This window comes from Meriones unguiculatus, chromosome 11, assembly GCF_030254825.1.
Source record: "Meriones unguiculatus strain TT.TT164.6M chromosome 11, Bangor_MerUng_6.1, whole genome shotgun sequence".
NCBI classification, from domain to species: Eukaryota; Metazoa; Chordata; class Mammalia; order Rodentia; family Muridae; genus Meriones; species Meriones unguiculatus.
This window is the reverse complement of record NC_083359.1, coordinates 27,161,432-27,182,656: the sequence shown is the minus strand read 5'-3', so window position 1 is coordinate 27,182,656 and position 21,225 is coordinate 27,161,432. Positions and strand designations below refer to the sequence as shown.

The following is a 21,225-nucleotide window of genomic DNA, read 5'->3' as shown; positions in this document are numbered from 1 at the left end:
GCCACAGCCAGGATACAAATTGAATAAAATTGTAATAAATGATAATTAAAAAATAAGAATAAAAACTTAAGGCATGGAAAAAATTAGCTCATTCTACGGGACAATAGGAGTGTCTTCTAATTTTCTAAAAATTATCATCTATGTGATATGCAGAGAAGACATTCTGTGATAAAACTCATCCACGAGGACTTATAGTTGAGTAACTACGAGCAGATGCAAACTTACTAAGCACACAGCTAGGTATATCTCTAGCCATTATTCTTTATCTTCTCATATTTAAGATGGGAGTAGAGTTTCTGTCAGGTTGCAGAAAAGGAATAATTGCATAAAGCTTGCCATGGGATGCTTATTTCCTGTGAATACCTCACAAATGGAAGCTTCATATACTTCCTAGAAAAGCTGCTCTCTGACTTGGTGGTAGACTGACCAGAAATCTCCTTTTTAAAATTAAAAAAAAAACAAAAAAACAAAAAAAAAAACCAAAACAAAACAAAAAACTCTGACACTTCTTTATTTAAAGTCGCCTTGCGCCCTTCATCTGTTGTCCAAGGATTGCGTTTTCTAAGTATAGACCGTGGACCTGTCACCTGAGAGCTTATTAGAAATGCAAATTACTGAGATGCATTCCAAATTTGCTGACGCTGGCATCCTAAGAGTGTAAGCCAAAGAGATCTGTTTGTGACAAGGTCTCCAGGGGGTTGCAATTCACACTTGAGATTAAGCACCAAGGACAGAGCCTTTCAGCTCTCCACAACACCCAAGTAAAGCTTCCCTGGAAGAGCTTGGAGAAAGCATTGACATACTGCATTGAGACCCCTCAGCCAGACAATGCTACACTCTTCTATGTTATGAATAGAATGTTATGAATAATAATATTTTAGCTAGCTCGCTTCATTTTCCTGATCTTCTGTTTCCTACCCTCTCGGTAACACTTATTCCAAAGTACCTTGTGAATCTCTAAACACTTCATTGCAAACAACACCTTTTAACAATAGACATCTCCATCTAAACCACATGAACATAAACAGTCATTATTAACTTTAAAAGTCATACATAAAATGATTTTTTTCCTTTTTTCTAAGAAATTTATTTATTGTCAATTTTGCTTTTATATAGACAGTGGAGAATGAAAAGAAACTTAGAGGTAATGTGTCTCAAGTTTATTACCTTTTTCTTTTTAAACATGTGTAAAATAGCCCATTCCTCTCTTCTGTTCTATTTAGCCATGACCCCATAAGTTGGCTCCTTACATGGTTGACACCCTTTCAGGGAGAAAGAACACTGTATACAAGGAAACACAGTGCCACCACTTTAACAGTCAGGCTCTCAGATCTAGCAGGTCCTGTGCTCCTTTTACTCCAGTCCAAATACTAAGACCCAGCACTGTTTTGAGTGCAATGATTATGCTCCTCTACTGGATTACTTCATTTGCAGTTTGAATTCTGAGAAATTCTTATGACGGAAAAATGCCCCTAATCCTTTCCTGAGCTGCTTGTGTTATAGAGTTCTTGAGATGTTTAAATGAGATGAATCACATCGTAGTATTCTTGGAGTCTTGGATAACAAAAAACTAAACCCATACTCACTTAAGGGAACAATGAGATAGAAGGGTAGAGAAAGTGGGGGAGGTAAAATGAACACAAGAAAGTAGGGAGGAAGTAAAGGAAAAAGAGATGATAGAGGGAGAAACAGTGATAAAGGAAGGATGGGGAAGAATAGCTTTTCTTAGCACCTGGCATGGCACCATGCAAAGACATAGTGACCTAAGACTCCTTGTTTGTGCTAGCTAATTTGTATATCAAGAATGCCTTTTACATTGCAATTATCTCAACATAATCCTCAAATTCAGGGCCACCTACTTCTTGGTGTAAATCTGCTGACACTGGTTGAGTATATACTTTTTTGTTGTGTCTATCTGAGGACTCATAGCATGCTACTAGCTCCTAACAGGTCAAAAGTCCATTACTCAGCCTATCACAATGACAGGAAAAATTAATTCAAGCATAACTGCACTAAGGACACAGAAACAGAATAGAGATATAGTGGTACATTCTCAGACAGAAATTAGAATGAGAAGACCATACGGGATAAGCAGTCAGAACACAGATATCTTTTCTTCGCACATGAAGGTATGGAGTTAACATAAGTTTACCTCAGCCCTTACCTTTAGTGACACATTTATCGCATACACTTTTATCTAATCTTTCCTCTGGAGAACTGTGCAAGCCTCCAGATGACTGCCTCACTGAGGTAGACTGGTACCACGCTTCAGCAAGAAAAAGTGGAGCAGATCTAAATCTAATTCCTACTCTCTGCCACCTCTTCACTATTTTCCAACTGTGTGTTCAGAGCGAGCTCCACGTGACTTCTGGGATAACTAAAAGGGGTCTGTAAATAAGATGCTTAATCTTAGCATCAAGCCATTAGTCACGAAATGTTCTTCTCTGTGTCAGAATGAAGACTCTTCCCTGGAAGTGACAATGGGCACCACAGGAGTGTAGTTCTTCTATTTTAGAAAAGGACCTGCTGCAAGTAGAGAAAGAAATCTAGAGGAAAAAGATGGAGTTACATCCCTGGGGTGTTCTGATATGAAATAATTGAATCCAACTTACTAATGACTCAGAGTGAGGTGAATTAGGTTTTCTAGTATCACAACATTCATTTCATTCAACCACTCTTTATTGAGCATCTGTTTTGTGCCGAGAGCAAAGCAGGATGCTTGAAAATATAACAATGAAATAAACAGACCTCTTTTCAAGTGCCCTCAAGAAGTATTGTCTGATAGAATGACAACTGTGAAGAAAATTAGTATAATTTACTATAATCAGCATTTTAGTGAAACTAATATAAAGGAGGAAGCACAAGACAGGTCATTTGTCCCTGCTCTTTGCCACTATAAACTAACAATGTCTTTCTTTGGCCTTGGCCCTTAGGCCCTATTTTTCTTGTCATCGGGAGGATGCTACTTGTTCTGTAAATGTGGTGTCCTACTTTCAGTTTTGTTGCTGGGATCAAACATCCTGACCCACTGAAACTTTTGGGAGAAAGGAGTTATCTCAGCTTACAGTTCCAAATTATAGTTCATTACTTGAGGGAAGTCAAGGCAGGAATGTGAGCAGCTGTTACACCGTATTCACACCCAAGAGCAGAGACTGATTGGCATGACTGCTGGCTTGCTTAATTGCTCTCAGCTTGGTCTCTCCTGTCTTAACACTGTTCAGGATCCTCTGTCTGGGGAATGGCGCTGGTTCCTCCTATGTTCATTAACAATCAAGACAATCCACCACAGACATGCCCACAGACAAATTTGTTCTAGAAAAATTCCTTCTTGAGACTGTCCTCCTAGATGATGCTAGGTAGAGGAAAATGAATGGCCATACATGGTACATGTAGTAATATCTGTTAGCATTTTGTTCTTTCTCTACCCGAGAAATAAAATGCAACTTCCGTTCATCTCATCTCAATTTCTGGAAATCGCTCATTGTAGACTTATTATATTTAATAAAGTTGTATTTTACAATTAAAGAGATAGTATTTAATACGTACTGAGTATGGCTCTCAGAAATGCAAAGAAACTATTAACCAAACCAGTATTATAGAGTAATGATCTTGAAGGTTTAGCTTACAAAACTGTGGCATTTTTCAATGGCAGCAGCAGACTAATCCTATCCACTCACTGAATATCTATCGAGATTTTTATTGTTTGATAATTTTATATATGTATATGATGTGTCCCATTCCCTCCCCACCCAGTTCCTTTCATATTCTCTCTCATGTTTTATTTCAATTTCATATGCTCTTAGAAAAAATACTACTGATTTTATTTTGTGCTAGCTATATACAAATGGGTAGAGGACCATCAACTGGAGCCTAGATAGGCTTTTAAGGGGCACATGTCTGAGGAAAACTCCCTCCCTCTGCCTGAAGCCACCAATTGCAATATCTCCTCACCTAGGAGTAGAGCTTGATGAGCCTCTTTCTTATCCATGCTGGGTTTTGACAGGTGTGATCTGGTGCATGCTGTCACAACAGCTATGAGTTCGTGTGTGTAACCACCATGTCATGTCTGTTTCACTGCAAGCATCCACTGCCCCTGTCTTCTATAATCTTTCTATTCACTCTTAGCCGTGTGTGTGTGTGTGTGTGTGTGTGTGTGTGTGTGTGTGCGCGCGCGGGGGGGGGCAGTCAGTGTGCTATACATGTTCCATTTACAGTGAAGGCATGCGGAGAAAAAGAAATTGTAGAGCCCTCAGCTGTATTGAGTTTTTAAATAACAAACTTAGCTAATGTTTGTTATGAACAAAGAGAGCCTAAGTGTTTTGCAGATACAGCTGTTCAGTCCTTTCACACAATTCCAGAAAGCTAGTGTTGCTACCTTACCCCAGTTCACACATAAGAAAACTGAAATCAGAAAGGTTAAGACTTAGTCCCAAAGGTAGCGCCTGGACCTGCTTGGATTGCCCCAGTACAGAATCCAGAATGGGACAGCTTACAACAGCCTGTCTGATGGCAGAAAAGAGAATGTGTTCCAGTTGCCAAAGGAGGCCCAATGCAGACCTGAAGAGGGGTCTCTATCTTGGTGATCCCAAGAATGAGATTAATGGGCACCATGGAGTGCTTTTTGGAGAGGAATTCGACTACTTTTAAGGGAAAGTGAAGATAATTGCTGTATGTAGAAGGCCTTGTAGAAAACAGGACAGATGGAGGAAAAAGTGGTCCTTCTACGGACGGTCTCAGAAAAGCGGAGCAATATCACTCGGTTTTTATTTTAACCATGTGACAGAGAACTACAGCTGGCCTGGGTCTCTTTCCTACCTGTTAACTGAGACATAAAATACAAAGGAAGATGGTTATTTCTTATTCCTCTCTATTTCTTATCCCCATATCCCCATGAGTAAAAATTTTCTGGGGAAAAAAAAAGTGTTTTAGCTAAGTTTTTTTTTTTCTATTATTGGCTTGATAACTGAATCTAGAAAAGCAGTCATATATATGGCTTAATATTCTTGATCCAGGTGTGGTGGTGCATTCCTTTAATCCCTGCAATCATGAGGCAGAGGCAGGCAGATCTCTGAATTTGAGGCTACCCTGGTCTACAGAGTGAGTTTCAGGAGAGCCAGGGCTATACAGAGAAACCCTACCTCAAAAACTGAAAGAAAATAAGAGAAGGTATTCTAGGGAGGGGATCTCTGCCAAAGAGCAGCAACTCATCAGGTTCCCCATACACTCGAGTACCACGAAGGTACTCCATATACTTCATTTTCTCTCCTGCTACCTCCTGCTTCAGCCTGGCGAGATCTCTATTATGACAGAGATGACTGGTTTCCACAGTGAAAGATCATCAGCTGAATGTATTCTAGCAGATCAAATTTGGTCATCCCGTGAACAGTGATTTTACTTTTATAAGATCAGCTATGAATTTTGGAGTATTTCCTGTGGGTCATGTAAGGCAATATGTACAAGTTAACATACTCATCTTTCCCTTGGGCATGGTTATTTGTTGTTGTTGTCGTTGTTGTTATTTTCCATGTTCCTGGAGTTGGCAGTTCTCTCACTACAATTGTCACACTGCCTGACAATGAGTCAGTGCTTTAGTGTCTATCTTCTTATGCATTTCCTTTCCGTTACTTTCCCCAAATCCTATCTCGGCTCTCAATCAGAGGAAGGAATGTTTAACTTTATGACTTCAAAATAACAAATGGAAATAAAAAAATAACAGTTTGACTTGTACTCAGTGCTATGGCTGGAGACTGTCCTTGCCATGAGGACTCTGCAAGAGGTGAAGTCTTCCTCACCACCATATCTGCATGCAATACTCACTCTGCTAATCACACAGAACTTATCTCTTGAATTTGTAAATGGAAAATAAGTAAACGATAAGGCTTCAGGGATCATTGAATTCAACTCTTGAATTGCATACATAATAAGATAGAAACTCATTGACATTTCATAAATCATCCGAGGATAGTTTGTTCAAAACTTTGAAAAGGTTACTTTTGATAGTTTGTCTGTGCTCTTATTATTGTCGTTACTATTGTTTTTCACAGTTAACAGCCAAGTCTAGCATTGTTGTAACCTTTCTTACTACAGTGACACTGTAATAAGGCCAACATCCTGGGGCTGGAATAAGAGCAGCTTCAAAAATCATTGAAGAAAACTTTATATGCTAAAAGCTATTTTCGATACGGGTAAAGGGACAGTAAATACAAATAGCAGAGAGTAGACGCAGTGTTGGGGCAGGAGGGAGTGGCGGAAAGTCCTGTCCACCCACTTGCAACTTGAATTCTTAGAAGAGCAAGCTTTGAGCGATAGTTATACTTAGAGACTGTGTCTGAGGAGAAGTGCGGGTGAGCACCCTTACCTGTGAACAGAGAAGAATGCCCTTTTATAAAGACGCTGGTGAGAACATAGTGTAACGGTTGCTACAGAAAATAGAACAGAACGTAACTGTGGCTCCTATCCTATAAGCTCTTATCCTCCTTCCAAATCTTATAAACTTCCCAAATTAATTTTAATAGCATGTCTATTTAGTCTAGCAAGCAAGTAAATTTATACCATAAAGAGAGAATATTTCATAGAGTTTAACTGGTCAGCTACTTTGCTCCAGTATGTTTTATATTTAATAGCACTCATGTCTCAAAAGATCTTAGCTTTAAAATTATAGTATAGGACCATCAAATTATAGATGGAAACTAATTACTAATAAGTAGTCCTCCAAACGTTTTACTTTTTGCATAACCCATGTTCACAGTACTGTATCAGTGTAATGAATTGTTTGCTTGCATATTGTATCTCTGTATATCAGTGGTGCCTACAACCAGCCAGACTTCATTTATTACTTTTATTAAATCTTACTTTACATAAATAGCATGTCAGTAACAGTATAATAGAATAGTTTCATAGTTTTAAATATTTTTTGTTTTTATTGTATGTGTATATGTGCTCTGCCTGCACAGCTTGTATGTGTAACATATATATAAGGTACCCATGGAGTCTAGAGAAAGAGAGTGGGTTCCCTGGAACTAGATTTACAGACACCTGTAAGCCACCAGTATATACTGGGAACTGAGCCCAGGGGACACTTTCAGGCTACAAAATTTTGCCCCACAAAATGATTTTCTTTTTTTTATTTTTATTTTATTATTATTATTATTATTTTATCAGTTACATTTTATTAACTCTATATCCCCGCCGTGTCCCGATCCCTCATTCCCTCCCAGTCCCTCCCTCCCTCCCTCATCTCCACCATGCCCCTTTCCAAGTCCAATGATAGGGGGGACCTCCTCCCCATTCATCTGATCCTGTTTTATCAGGTATCTTCAGGACTGGCTGCAAAGCCCTCCTCTGTGGCCTAACAGGACTGCTCCTCCCTTTGGGGGTGGGGAGACCAAAGAGCCAGTCATTGAGTTCCTGTTAGAAATAGTCCTTGTTCCCCTCACTTTGGGAAACCAATTGGTTACTGAGCTACCACAGGCTACATCTGAGTGGAGGTTCTAGGTTATATCCATACATGGTCCTTGGTTGAATGTCAGTCTCAGAAAAGACCCTGTGCCCAGATATATTTGGTCCTTGTGGAGCTCCTATCCTTTCCCCATCAGACTAACTTCCCTTCTTTCTTATGATTCCCTGTACTCTGCCAAAGGTTTGGTCATGAGTCTTTGCTTTGAAAACACTGCTAGTTAGAGTCTTTCAGATGCACTCAGTAGACTCCTGTCATATGTTCAATGCACATCCCATCTGTCTTTCTAAATGAGGATTGATCATCTTAGCCATGTCCGCTTAATTGATTATCTTTTTTAGGTGTATAGATTTCATTATGTTTATCATATCTTATAACTCAAGCGATAACACATGCTGGAGAGGTTGTGGAGAAAGGGGAACCCTCCTCCACTGCTGGTGGGAATGTAAACTGGTACAACCACTCTGGAAAGCTATCTGGCGCTTTCTAAGACAATTAGGAATAGTGCTTCCTCAAGACCCAGCTATACCACTGCTAGGTATATACCCAAAGTTCGTTCAAGTACACAAAAGGGATACTTGCTCAACCATGTTTATAGCAGCTTTATTTGTAATAGCCAGAACCTGGAAACAACCCAGATGTCCATCAACGGAGGAATGGGTACAGAAATTGTGGTCTTTTTACACAATGGAATACTACTCAGCAATCAAAAAGGAGGAAGTCATGAAATTTGCAGGCAAATGGTGGGATCTAGAAAAGATCATTCTGAGTGAAATATCCCAGAAGGAGAAAGACAAACATGGGATATACTCACTTATATAGACCTATAAAATGATTTTCTTTTAAAAATAAAAGAAAATTCTGTCTAAATGGGTCAATGTGACAAGTATATTCAGTGACCCATCATGTTAGTGTCTATTGCAGTCATGATCAATGAACTAAAATAGAAAGCCCAAACTTGTATAATCAATACCTCAAAGAAATCATACATGTTGGTTTCCTGTGGAGCATTCTACTTCCCAAAGCACAAAATGTTGAATTTACATTTTCTTATTTTATAATTAAAAAAAAATGATGATGAACCTCATTTTCAGTAGCTCAGTGGTGGAACACTTATGGCTCCAGGGACAGTACCCAATACAACCAGAGAAGGATAGAAATGACAGTTGCTATACGTTGATTCTTAAAATAAATATACTCAGTAAATATGTAAGTTATATAAATATGTGAATACACTGCAGCTAATTCCCTACCATTATTTCACACATAATAAAGTTGAATTCTGCATCTCTTTATATCTAAATTACAAACTATGTAAAGGGATGTCTCTTGATTTCTATGTATCTAAATGAAGTAAGTAGAAATTATGAAACTGATGCTGGTTGATGTATTATAATTACATTATAGGAATCCTCTGGGCTGAATCTGAGACTTGATAGGCTGGGGTCAGATGGTAAGGGAGGAGAGCTCCCCATTTCTGAAGACTAGGGGGCAGGAGTAGAGAGAAGGAGAATGGGACCAGGAGGATGAGGGACAGAGGTACAATTGGGATGTAAAGTGTGTGAACTATTAAAAATAAATTTCAGTTTAAAAAGTCAAGCACTGCAATAGCAGAAGCTAGCTCTCTGTCTCAATCTATCTGTGATAGACAGTCCTGTAAGTGCCTGTGTAGTTCCTGGTAGTACAAGCATCAACAAAGGTTTACAGTTCCAGATGTAGCTTTTCTGATTCTTCTTCCTTACAGATGGACCCTCATGAGAACATCTTACTCAGTACTCTTGAGATAAAAAATGAGATGGCCACTTCAGAAGCAGTAATGGGACTTGGAGACCCCAGGAGCACAATGCTTGCCTATGACGCTTCCAGCATCCAGTATCGAAAAGCCGGGTTGCCCAGACACAGTTTTGGCCGAAATGCTCTGGAGCGACACGTGGCACAAAAGAAGAGTCGCCTGAGGAGACGTGCCTCTCAACTGAAAATCACCATCCCCGACTTGACTGATGTGAATGCCATAGATCGGTGGTCCCGCATTTTTTTCCCAGTGGTGTTTTCCTTCTTCAACATCGTCTATTGGCTTTATTATGTGAACTAAACTACAGCCTCCCATGGGAAGCAAAGACTAGATCCCACCTCAAACAGTTGTACAGCCTGATGTAGGACTTGGAAAACACTTCAATTCAGGACAAAAGTGATGTTAAAATACCTTAGTTGCTGGCCTATCCTGTGGTCCATTTCATACCATTTGGGTTGCTTCTACTAAGTCATGAATACACTGAGGTCCTTGTGGTTTTCCGGTTATGATGCAAATGGTTTGTACACATGCTGGCAAGATCAAGTGTGACGTGTTCCACTTTAACAGTTTAGTACACAGCCTACTCAGAGGGTTATTATCTAGATTCTAGAAGATGTTAGAAAGCGCAATAGCATTGGTTTCCAAACGCTCTCCATCATTGTTCCTAAGGTTGGCATGCTGTTGGGACAGCACTGTGCTTACGAAACATTATCTGCAACAATGCAAACATGCTACTTCATCATGGTCAGTGAGGTCTGTGCCAGATGAAAATGGTGTCATGGAGAGGTGATTCTCGAGGGTCAAATAGATTCTCGTGCATTTTGAGCACAAAGTAGAGAGGTGGGCCAAAGCTTCAAAGAAGAGACTCAGGAAACCAATTCCTCTGCATGTCTTTTAACTGGGCATTAGAGAGAGGCAGATTCCTGAGCAGACCATGCCTAGCAGCCAAAGTTTATGTTTTGCCCAAAAGCTATTTCCTAGGTGGTGAAAACAAGAGTTAATGGCACAGAGCAGGATCAAAAATTTAGAAATGACTGTGGCTAAGAGAAAGTAAAACAAACAAGCCTGGCTCTTATCAGTGCTACACAGGATCTGGAGTGGACACAGCGCCGAGCAGTGAAGAGGAGAATGAGAAGGATTGATTGACCAACTTCATAAGCTTAGCATACATAAGGAGGATTTAAAAAAATCATTTATCTAATCAAAAAGTAGCTATCAAATAAAAGAGTGAAGGGAATTAAAAGTACCTTGATGGCTTAGACTGACAATTGTTCTAAGAGTCAAATACAGAGCACAGATGTCAGTGTCAGCTTCCCCTACAATGTCTTCCTATAAATTTATTTATGAACTGAGTATAGCATTTCCAAAAAGAGAGAATTTGTTCTTTGCCCCAAAGGGTTAATCATCATTTTCAGCTTTTCTTGCTTTCAGAATTCTCATTTTACACTTAGGAGACAGACCTGGTGAAAGCTTTGCTGAGACCACATGTACTGGGTTTTCTCATGTGCCATGAGGTTCATCTTTGTATTCTCCAAGGCATGTATATGCACAAATAGAATCAATGGAGTTTGGTAATGTAAAGGGTGCTTACATTGTATATATTGCAATTAACTTCATCAAGCAAGACATGAAAACCTATGGACAATGGGATTAGAACAAACATGTGGCAAGCGTTGCACTCACGGTTGGTGTTACAGAAGTGTAGATAACCGACAAGTGGCTGGTGTGATGTATTGTCTTTATTCTACTTTTCAAGTTATGTCATGGCACATCTTTCTATATCAAACACACACATTCATATCCTAGACAGAAAAGAGACTAGGTTGATATATTTTATTTTTTGTCACTGTGTGAATGGGGGGATTCTATTTAGCTTTTGCCTATAGAAAATGCTGAATTACTACATTTTCTATAAGTTTGACTCTGATTGACTTTTTCCTCAGAGGATGACTTTGCTATTTCTATTTTTTAAAACAATCAATAAAAAATTCTGTCTTCAGAGTAGGGTCCCTGGTAAGTATATAGGAGTCAAGGCTAGTATCATTCTTCAGATGAATCTTCCCCACCGGGATTCAAAACCTTGGAATATTAAGCATTAATGTGTGCTTCTAGTCCAACAATTAGAGAGAAACAAGAAAAAGAAAAAAAGTTTATCATTTATTTTCCGAATTTCCACAAAGGTGGGTTGGGAGGTTTTTGCTCCATTTTTTTTTTTTTTCTCAATCAGTGTTGGGATGTCTGGCTCCTGTGCTTTTATTACGTACTTGAACACTTTTGAGTTACAGGACTACAGATCTGACCAAGGATCTCCATACGTGCTCAGAGTAATGGTTCTTCAAGTTTCTCCAGGGCTTTCTCCTACACAATCATTTCTGGGGATCACAGTAATAAAAGTGCCTATCCCTTGTCACCAAGGGTGAAGTCTGCATAGAAAACAGCAGGAAGAAGCATAACAATAAACTCAGGGGCACACCTGTGACACGCCATTCTGAAAAGATTTTTCTAAAGACAATTCAGAGCCTAAGTCTAGGCTCCCATTTGCAATTTCCATAAAAGCCATAATAAATCCTTGATGTTGTCATTTGTGATTATAACAAAATCTTAGATGTCCAGGGAAGTCAACCACACAATTCAGATCAAAATGGAGGGAAGGTGCCTCAAAGGGTGGGCTTCCCTTGCTTGTGACCAGGAAACACATTTCTGCTCTAACTATCGTAGAGAAAGGATGGGATCTTGGAACCAACGCCCTAGAGTGAAACCATATGTTGGCATTCTATAACTATGTAGGTAGAAAACACTGATTCATCCTGCCCAGGAATAGCGGTCCACGTCAAATTTATTTTTAAGCCACATATTTAGTTGAATTAGAATGCAAGAAAGGGTGCTAGGTCTGATGAATCTGGGAAAACCAATTAGTTTGTTACCCAGTAATTAAACTAAAGGACCACCAAGGTGTGTTTTGGCAATCTTGAAATGGTATTACTATCAGTTCATACATATGTATAGTTTTTTTTTTCTTTTTATTATATAGTAGCCAGATAGCCAGCAATTAAGGTGTTTTTTTTTCATCTTTAAGAAATTAGTAGGCAAATTCTGACTCTCAAATGCACAGTCTAAACAAAATCTCTGATCTCAATCTGTATATATATATATTGTACATGACTGCTTGTAGGTATGAAATGCACTTCCGAATTGAAATCTCATGCAACATACTCATGTGTTTGCATAGGAATGTTACAATTATTTCTACTGCAATTTAACAACAGAGGATAGGACTCAAGCAGTGTCATTTAGTCCTTCTGTCTCTCCATTTCGACAAGAGCACTGCTAAGTAAAATAATAACAATGATAACAATAATGATTTTTTTAAAACCAAAAGACACTACATTCTAGCATTAGGACCACACACAGAAATGATCTGTCAGCTTCCAAAAGCACAAGACATCACAAAAGTGCAGTGGAATATCTAATGGAGAAACAAATCACAGTTGTTTTAAGCAAGACCTGCTTTAAATTGGCAACTACAACCATTTCCATTTTCTGTAGGTCACTGTGTTTCAGTCTTACGGCTAAATTCATGTTCAAAGACAAAAACAAACAAAAAAACAAAAAACAAAAACCTGAAAACAAACACAGGTCTTATAGCATATCTACACGTGTATATGTGTATATAGAAATCCATGTAAACACACATGCATATGTATGCATTCATATGTCAGAAACAAAAGGAACAAGCTAATGAGTTGTTTCTTTCATTGAGCCTGTATATGAGGTTATTTTTTTTCCTCTCTCTCTTAATTTGGCAACCCACAGTCACCATCCTAAAATAAGTAATACAGGGTACTGAACATCTTTCTCAGCAAACCAATGCCTACAGTTCCTAAGATCATTGCGCACTCTGACACTACAATATTACCGTACCTCAGAATATCAGACGTTAACTAGTTTCTGCATCGCTTGTCCGATGTCCATTTGCTCTCTTTTTCAGGACACAGATAACATTGTCCATTGGTGATTGAAAATTAAAAAAAAAAAGAAAAATTCCTCTTGGGAGGAGAAAAAAAACACACAAAACTCTAACCCTCACCATGTTGGTTAGGGAAATTTACAACTGTAGCAGTCATGCCATTTTGCTAAGTGTACAGAGTCTGTTATGTAAGCAACCATTACTTTCACTGAGTGTGTGTAAATATTTAAACAGATTTCTTAAATATTTTTAACTTCTAATTTGTATTTTACGGTAAGGCAACATACTTATTCTGTTTATGGCTTACATTGACGTGCTACATTATGTACATAATTAAAGATGCTGTAAATTAATAGTCAATAGATACAAATAATTGCTTAGGGTCTTTGTCTTAATTTTATCTATTCATTTTTTACTAAGTATGTTTACTGGAGTGCCCCAGCAGAGTAATTTAAACACCCTTTTACATAAATTATTTGGAATCCCAGACAGAAGGGTTTCCATTGCTATCTCTCACATATAGGTATGAATATATACACAACACACACACACACACACACACACACATGCACACACATACTCACAAAACATCTTCTCCTCCCTGTTTTTTTTTTTTTTTTACTCCCATTTTCTCACTCTCAGTGGGAAATGGAGCATTGTTTTGGCATCATACTAACAATCGAGAGATGCTTTAGAAATGGCAAATATTGAAAAAAAAGGAGAAGTAGTTAGAGTTAACTTAATAGTTTTTCTATGCTAGAGTAAAAGAAGCCAAAGTTTGCAAACTGTAGCTACTCCCCAAAACTAGAGGTTTATTGCAGCACTGCAGATAACAAGAATGTTTATTCATACCAGCTCCAGAAATTTGTTACATGCATGCTAGAAGAGTTTTTTTTTAATATATAGTAGCATTTTGTCTTTAGATAGTATTATTCCTTTCAACCAAAGACTCCAGAATTATTTTTCAAAAGGACAGAAAAAAAAGAAAGAAGAGAGGAAATGGAAAAAGTACACTGCTTTACACCAAAGTTTAAATAATTTTCCAAATGCAGTAGGAAGATGGTTTTAAAATACAGAGAGGAGTCAATAGAGAGTAAATTCAGATGCTGCCCTGAGCAAATTATTGTTTGTTTGTGTGTTTGTTTGTTTTTAAGTTGGAAAAATATAAACCTGTACCCTTGTATAGCTTCAGTTTCTAGAAATTCATTGAGAACATTTCTCCAGATATGTGCAAGATTTTGACATCAATTTTTAATTTCATTTAAGAAGTATTTTTGTGATAAACATCCAAAATGATGAAAAACAAAAGTTTATTTTGAGTTCTAAAGCAAAATGCCACTCCCTGTGACACCACCTTACCTCTGATTCTACCCCTCTGTCCTTGCACCATTTGACTCAAGTCGACATTTCCATCAGCTTGCATTCTTTGCCATTTCATATTTTCGTTCATTGACTAAGAGTCCAACCACATTCATTTTCAACTTAATTCATTCAAACGAAGTTGCCTTTGATTTAAATTCCATGTCACTTACAATTTTTCTTTGCATGGGTGTTTAAATAGTTCTGTTATGGAATTGTTCCTGCTTAGTTCCGAACTGTCCTTTTATATATAAAAATAAAAAAATGATGTTCTAGTTTCTTCACAATGTAGTGATTATCAGCCTTACAATGACCTTGTAGCCTTTCTGAACACACATCATGCTCACTCCCCAGCGGCTAGAAAATGCGAAGCACTAGCGGGATTCAATGCATCATTTTTTCACATCTTTCTAAAAACAGGACTTCTAAAATCTCTGGGATACATGCGGTAATAAAAACAAAAGACGTTTATCAATGAATAGCACATAAGAATTATTTTCATGAATTTCAACTTATTGCAGCCAGTTTCAGCATGTAAATATATAATGTTGGCTAGTGTGTAATTCTTGAGCTAAGAAATATAAATAAAAATTAAAAGTTCTATGTGTCGTTTTATTACGTATGAGTTTCCACACGTATAACTTATATTGTACCTATTTGTGAGAAGCATGGGATTTTAGAAGCTTGGAACCAAGTGTCTTGCAGACTTCAACTTGAGTTCTTATGCAATACCCACAAGCAATGACTATGCACACTTCTAATTTCTAACACAGTACAAGGTGCAGTAAGTGCTCTGTAAATAATATATACTACTATTTTTTTATTTATTATCACCCTTGAACATTCAGCATATATTTCACAGATGCTTTTCCACCTCTAAAATGTCTTAGAAGCTATTGTGTTCCGTTAGTTTAGCTATCAATATGTGCTTGTTATAGATAACCAGTAAAGAACCGGGTGGGCTTTCTTCATGAAAACACGATAAGCCTAAGACTTTATTTAATCTTCAGTATGTATCCCAAGATGAATAACTAGATAGATAGGCTCTGTGATTCTTTACTTTCTATAATACTAATCGAAAAAGGAACTAATGTTCAACAAAAATACGTATCTTACTTATGTGTTTAGAAGTCCAGCTTGGACTCACTCAGCCCAAAAATTCACAAATGATTTCTATGTCATCACTAAAATGAGGTGACCAGGCTCATCTGGTGTTCAGTCATTCAGTCACTTTTCAAGAAAGGTTTGTGTCAAGCCTATTCATAGGTTTTTCTGACATGGGGAAAGTAGAGGTGAACATTCATGATCCCTGACCCTAGCACACAGCTGAAATTCTTAGGTCCACTGGATACTTTAGTGACAAACCTTTCATCCTTAGTTATATTGGAATCCTGAACATTACTTTGGTAGGAGATGTCCTACCAGCACACAATTGTCAAGTAGGGCCACAGTCTAAAGGGGTCATGGATCTCAAAGAGTAAATGCTATAGAAAAGCTTATTCGTGTATAAGATGCATGAGGGCTCGTGACTATGTTACAAATTAAAATCTAGGCATATGAAACACAATTGCACTGGAGAGCTTATTGTCTGTCTGTCTGTCTCTCTCTCTCTCTCTCTCTCTCTCTCTGTGTGTGTGTGTGTGTGTGTGTGTGTTTTATATCAGAGATTTTGATGAGAAATGACAAAACTGCTAAGGCAAGCTCAAAGATAATCTTTTTGTTTCAGAAGTATTGAGGCACATAAAGGCACCTTTTAAAATAAAATGGGACAGTTTTTCAAAGATTATGAAGAAGAACAATAGGTTACCTGTCATTCAAAATTTCAGCTTTATTCACTGGTTATGACCTGGGGAAATGGCACAACACAGAACAGATGGCACAGTGACACTTAGAAAGCCAGGTTCCAGGCTCTGCCAAGGGCGTGCTAAAGCTACTACTTCATCACTAAAGCTAAGAGGCCTGTGAGCACAGCCAAACAAGCAACTAGAATGTGTTGTCCCAACAAAGAATTTTTGCTTTGTTTGTGCATCTTCATTTAAGGAGTAAGACTCGCAGCTGTGCTCCTAGTCAAAACTTACTCAGATGCAACACAGAAAGACTTGTGTGTCCCTCTTCTGGCCTCCACAGGAGCACACATGTGTATGCATAACCGCAGTCATATGCACATATCACACAAATACATACACATGCACACATACACATACTTATACACAGAAACACACGCACTTACTCCGGAAATTTCTGAAATGAAAAATAATAATAATAATAATAATAATAATAAGGGAGTGAAAGGCAACTAAATTTGGTCCTAACTACAATGAGATTACAGTTGAAAAAACGGATTGACAATCAGTTCACCAGAGTGAGCAGAAGGGTCTGGCACCATTCTTCATGCCCCAGGAGAGGGCCAGGGAGAAAGAACAGAGGGGGAAAAAAAGGAGGAAGATGTAGATGACGAAAGGAAAGATGAAATTCGGAAATGGGTTCAGGCCGTGACACTCCCAACTCTGCAGCATGTGCTGTAATTATTATCACACAAAGGAGAATGAAGAGACCTAGTGTGATGCATAGCACATAATAGGGCCACAGCTTGCACTGCAGGCCCAGCTTGCTGACTCCCGACCTCATGTACTCCGTGCCTTTGCGCTGCTGCTACACACCTCATTGTAGCTTCATTGTAGCCTTGGGGGCTTCAAGTTCCTTCAGAGGGAAGTCAGAAACAAGGCCATATTTTAATGGAGGATTCGAAAGAAATTTTCATTTCCAAACTTCCTGTACGTTTACAGTGACAGAGCACACATGTGGGGTTCATAGAAGGGCTCTGGGAGGTTGGTTCTCTCCTTTCATCTGTAAGTATTTTATTGGGTTTCAGCTCTGGTTGCCAGACTCATACACGAATCTCTTTTACCGCTGAGCCATTTCTCCTGCCCTAGTTTTGTAATACTTTCTCAGTACTTTGAAAAGCCAAGAACTTCCAAATTCTGAATTCTGGTTATCTTGATTGTCATTCCCAATTCAGTTAAGAGGAGAGAAGCAATGAAATAAATCAAATGAGTACCTTAAAGTTATCATAAAAGAGTTTGAAAACTCAGCTTTCTCACTCTAAATAGGGTTCTGTTCTCATTAAAAACAATTTTGAGTTAGTTTCACAACATGATTTTTTGGCTTGCTTCCTTCCTCCCTCCCTCCCTTCTTTCCTTTCTTTTATCTCAGAGTTAAAGGTTGAAGGACAGGGCAGAGAAGGTAGGCTTCTGTTGTCTTCTGGCCACTTGGACCCGAGAAAGCTAAAACCTCCCAGGAGGTCACGTGACATTTTTCGTATGACGAAGAACATGCTTTCCCTGGGATCCACACTTGGGAAATGCCTAGCTCTAGGAACATTAGCACAAGAGTAAAACATAAGGGAAGAAATTGGAAAAGGAGGCTGTGATGCTTGCTGTTTTCTACCCGATAAAACTGAGCGCCACCTTGGGAATTGGCCTCTGTGCATACCTGTAGGGTATTACCTTCATTAAACTAACTGATGTGAGAAGACCCACCTTAATTGAGGGTTGGGCCATTCCTAGGCTGTATAAATGGAGGAAGCGGGTGAGCACCAGCTTTCCAGCAGTTACTGTTCCTCTCTGACAGACAGTGCGATGTGAACAACTGCTTATCAGTCCTGCTGTTTCGACTTCCGGCCATGATGGACCTCGAAAGGTGAACTAAAATAAACATTTTCAGTTCTTGTAACAGGAGGGGAAGAGAATGGAAGAACAGGCGGTGAATAGGAGGGGGTGGGATAGGGAAAAGGGTGAGGGAAGGAAATGGGAAGGAAAAAGGAAAGAAGAAGAGGCAAGGCAGGGCGGGGGGAATGGAAGCAAAGAGGAAACAGTTAAGAACCACCATGGAGAGCTGGCAAGATGGTGCACACCTTTAATCCCAGCACTCAGGGAGGCAAAGGCAGGTGGATCACTGTAAATCCGAGTCCATCCTGGTCTACAAAGGAACCAGAACAGCCTAAGCTACACAGAGAAACCGTGTCTTGGGAGGGCGTAGGGGGACGGGATGGGATGGGGCAGGACAAGAAGGAACCAGAAATCTGCTCAAAGCTGGCAACTTTCAGAAGTGGTTTGCCAAGTCTTTATTTATTCATTTTGATTTCACATTCCACTTGCCAGGAATTCATTTGAACATTTCAAGAATTTTACAAAATATATAAAATGAAACTATTGATGCATACAAAGTACAAAATGATTAAGAAGTAAAAAGAAAAAAAAACCTTTAAAAATGTATATGAAGTTCCTGCTAAAATTAAACGATGGAATTGTGCATGTGTGAAGTGAGCTTTTCTGCATCCAGGGCTGGCAAAAAATAAGAAGCTGGCATCTGTCTTAGGCCTCCTCCCGGGAGCAGTGTGAAGCACCCTGGATGGCCTCTTTGAGACCCAGGGTTTAGAGTGGGAAAGGCAAATACCTGTAAGGCTTTCTCACAATGAATGAAGAGCCTGGGCCTTGGGGACATTCCCAGCTGTAGTAGGCTTCCCTAGAAAACACAAGCAGGAGGGCATGTGTTTGTACTGGGAGATACTGGGTGTGAGAAATTTCCTCACATCATTATAGGAAGACATGTTCAGAATTGTAGGCTGTGGCTCAGAGCAACGGCCAGTATTTTGGTTCAGGATCAAAGACCATCTCTGGCTGGTTGACTTCCATCTGGCTCAGAGGGCGGTCAGTCTTGCGGTCTTCAGGTGATTGATGGGAAAACAATATGGGAATAATATTCCTTTTAAAGTGTATGTAAAACTTAGATTTTTTTGAGAATTTTATACATGAGTATTTCATTTACATCATTTCCACCCTTGCTTTTCTCCCAAATACTTCAGTGTCTGCCTCTAACTTCCTGTCAAATTTGTGACTTCTTTAATATTATGTCTGTCTTCCCTACAGAGTCTGTTTAGTATTACTTAATATGTAAATGCATTTGTGGCTGAGAATTTGGGATTAAATAACTAATCTAGAAGCTCAGCCATGAGGAAAACTGATTCTCCCTCTCTCAGCAGTTACTGACTGCTGTAGCTCTTCATCTAGGAATGGGAACCTTGCAAAATTAACGGCATCCAAAATGACAACTGCTATTGTCATTTTGCAGGTCATGCTTAATCAATAATATTATTGAGATTCTGTAGGTGTAGTTTCCCTTTTGGAACTAAAGATGCTATCCAGGGTCTGGTGTCCTGGCCCTCTACCTCTGAAAACTTCCCTGAGTCTACTTTTGAAAATTTCCCTGAGTCTTACATGCTGAGGTCACATTGTAGATGTATGGATTGGAACTGGACATCCCATGGTTACTTATTCTTTGCAATTTGAGCAATTGTGAATCTGTAATCCTATGGGGCCACACAAAGACTGCAACCAAAAAGCATGCATGGGCTGGACCTAGACCCCCTACACAAATGTAGCATATGTGCACCTTGGTCATCATGTGGTTCTTCTAACGATGGAAGTAGGGTCTGTCTCTGACTCTGCTGCCTGCCTTTGGGTCACTTTCCCCTAGCTGGGACGCTTTGTCAAGCCTCAGTGGGAGAAGATGCTCTTGGTCCTGCTGAGTGGGTTAGTACCCCATTGGAGGCCTCCCCTCCTCTAAGAAGAAGGACAGGGAGGAATGTAGGAGGGGGTCTGAGGGTGGGAAGGGGAAGAGAGCAGGGAGGGGGCTGGGATCAGGCAGTAAAGTGCTTAAGTAATTAAATAAATGAAAAGATAGTCTCCAGCTCTGTTGCAAATATAAGTTTTTGATGAAGTATGAGAGATACACTCACTTTTCTGTATATATAAAGATTGACATTTAGAATACAGGTAGACATTATGTTTATTTAAGAAAAATGGAATGGAAGGTTCTCATGCAGGATCTCTGACTTCTCCAGCCATGAGTAGTTGGCTTGCTTTGCAGGACCAGGCATGAATTTCCTCCTATTGAATGGGCCACCATAAGTTCAAATAGATAGCGTTTGGTTGTCCCCAAGATAAGTTTTCTCTCTCGAGTCCTATGCAAGTTGGTGATGGAGAAAAATTGCCAATAGTCCTAGCCTGCAGTAAAGCCAATGAACCATAGAAATCACTGGCCTTGAAAGATATCCTTAGTGGTGCCACAATGGCACTTTTATCTTCCCCTGGGGAATACAATTTCTTATATTTTCAATATTTTTTAGTTCCTTGTAGTTCTTTGTAGGGCTGTGGCATCCTGAGCTTTCCCCTTTTCACAGCATAGATGATTCTGTTGTTTTCATCCTTGTTAAGGTCATCTTTAGGCAACCATGTTAGAGAGGTTTCATGTGTATAGCTTCTCTGATATTCCTAGGAGACTCATTCTCAAAATGAACTTCCAGTTCCCCTGACTAGATACATTATGGAGCTCTGGGATTAGTTTGTTGCTCACTTTGACAGCTACTTCTTCCTTAATGATCTTGAACTTAGGCTCCCTGTTGATTAAGTTTCAGGCACTATCATACTCAGGTCTCTATTTGTTGTTGCTGGACACATATGGTCACCTAGACAGCAAGACCAATGAAGGCCAATGACTCCCTGAAGAGCAAGTGAGTTTTTGTACAAGCAGGCTAACACTTGTTTGTTTGTTGTGGTTTTTTTTTCTTTTTAATTTTTAAAACTCACTTTA

General features: G+C 39.1%; 1 protein-coding gene across 2 annotated transcripts in view; it reads left to right on the top strand.

The window, feature by feature from the left end:
* Positions 1 to 15,175, top strand: part of Gabrb2 (gamma-aminobutyric acid type A receptor subunit beta2) — a 227,872-nt gene extending 212,697 nt beyond the window's left edge. For both annotated transcript variants that reach the window (XM_060363839.1, XM_060363840.1), the window contains exon 10: positions 9,201 to 15,175. In XM_060363839.1, the coding sequence (XP_060219822.1) occupies positions 9,201 to 9,548 (348 nt within the window). In that variant the 3' untranslated portion in view covers positions 9,549 to 15,175. The remainder of the gene's footprint in view (positions 1 to 9,200) is intronic.
* Positions 15,176 to 21,225: the final 6,050 nt, after the last annotated feature.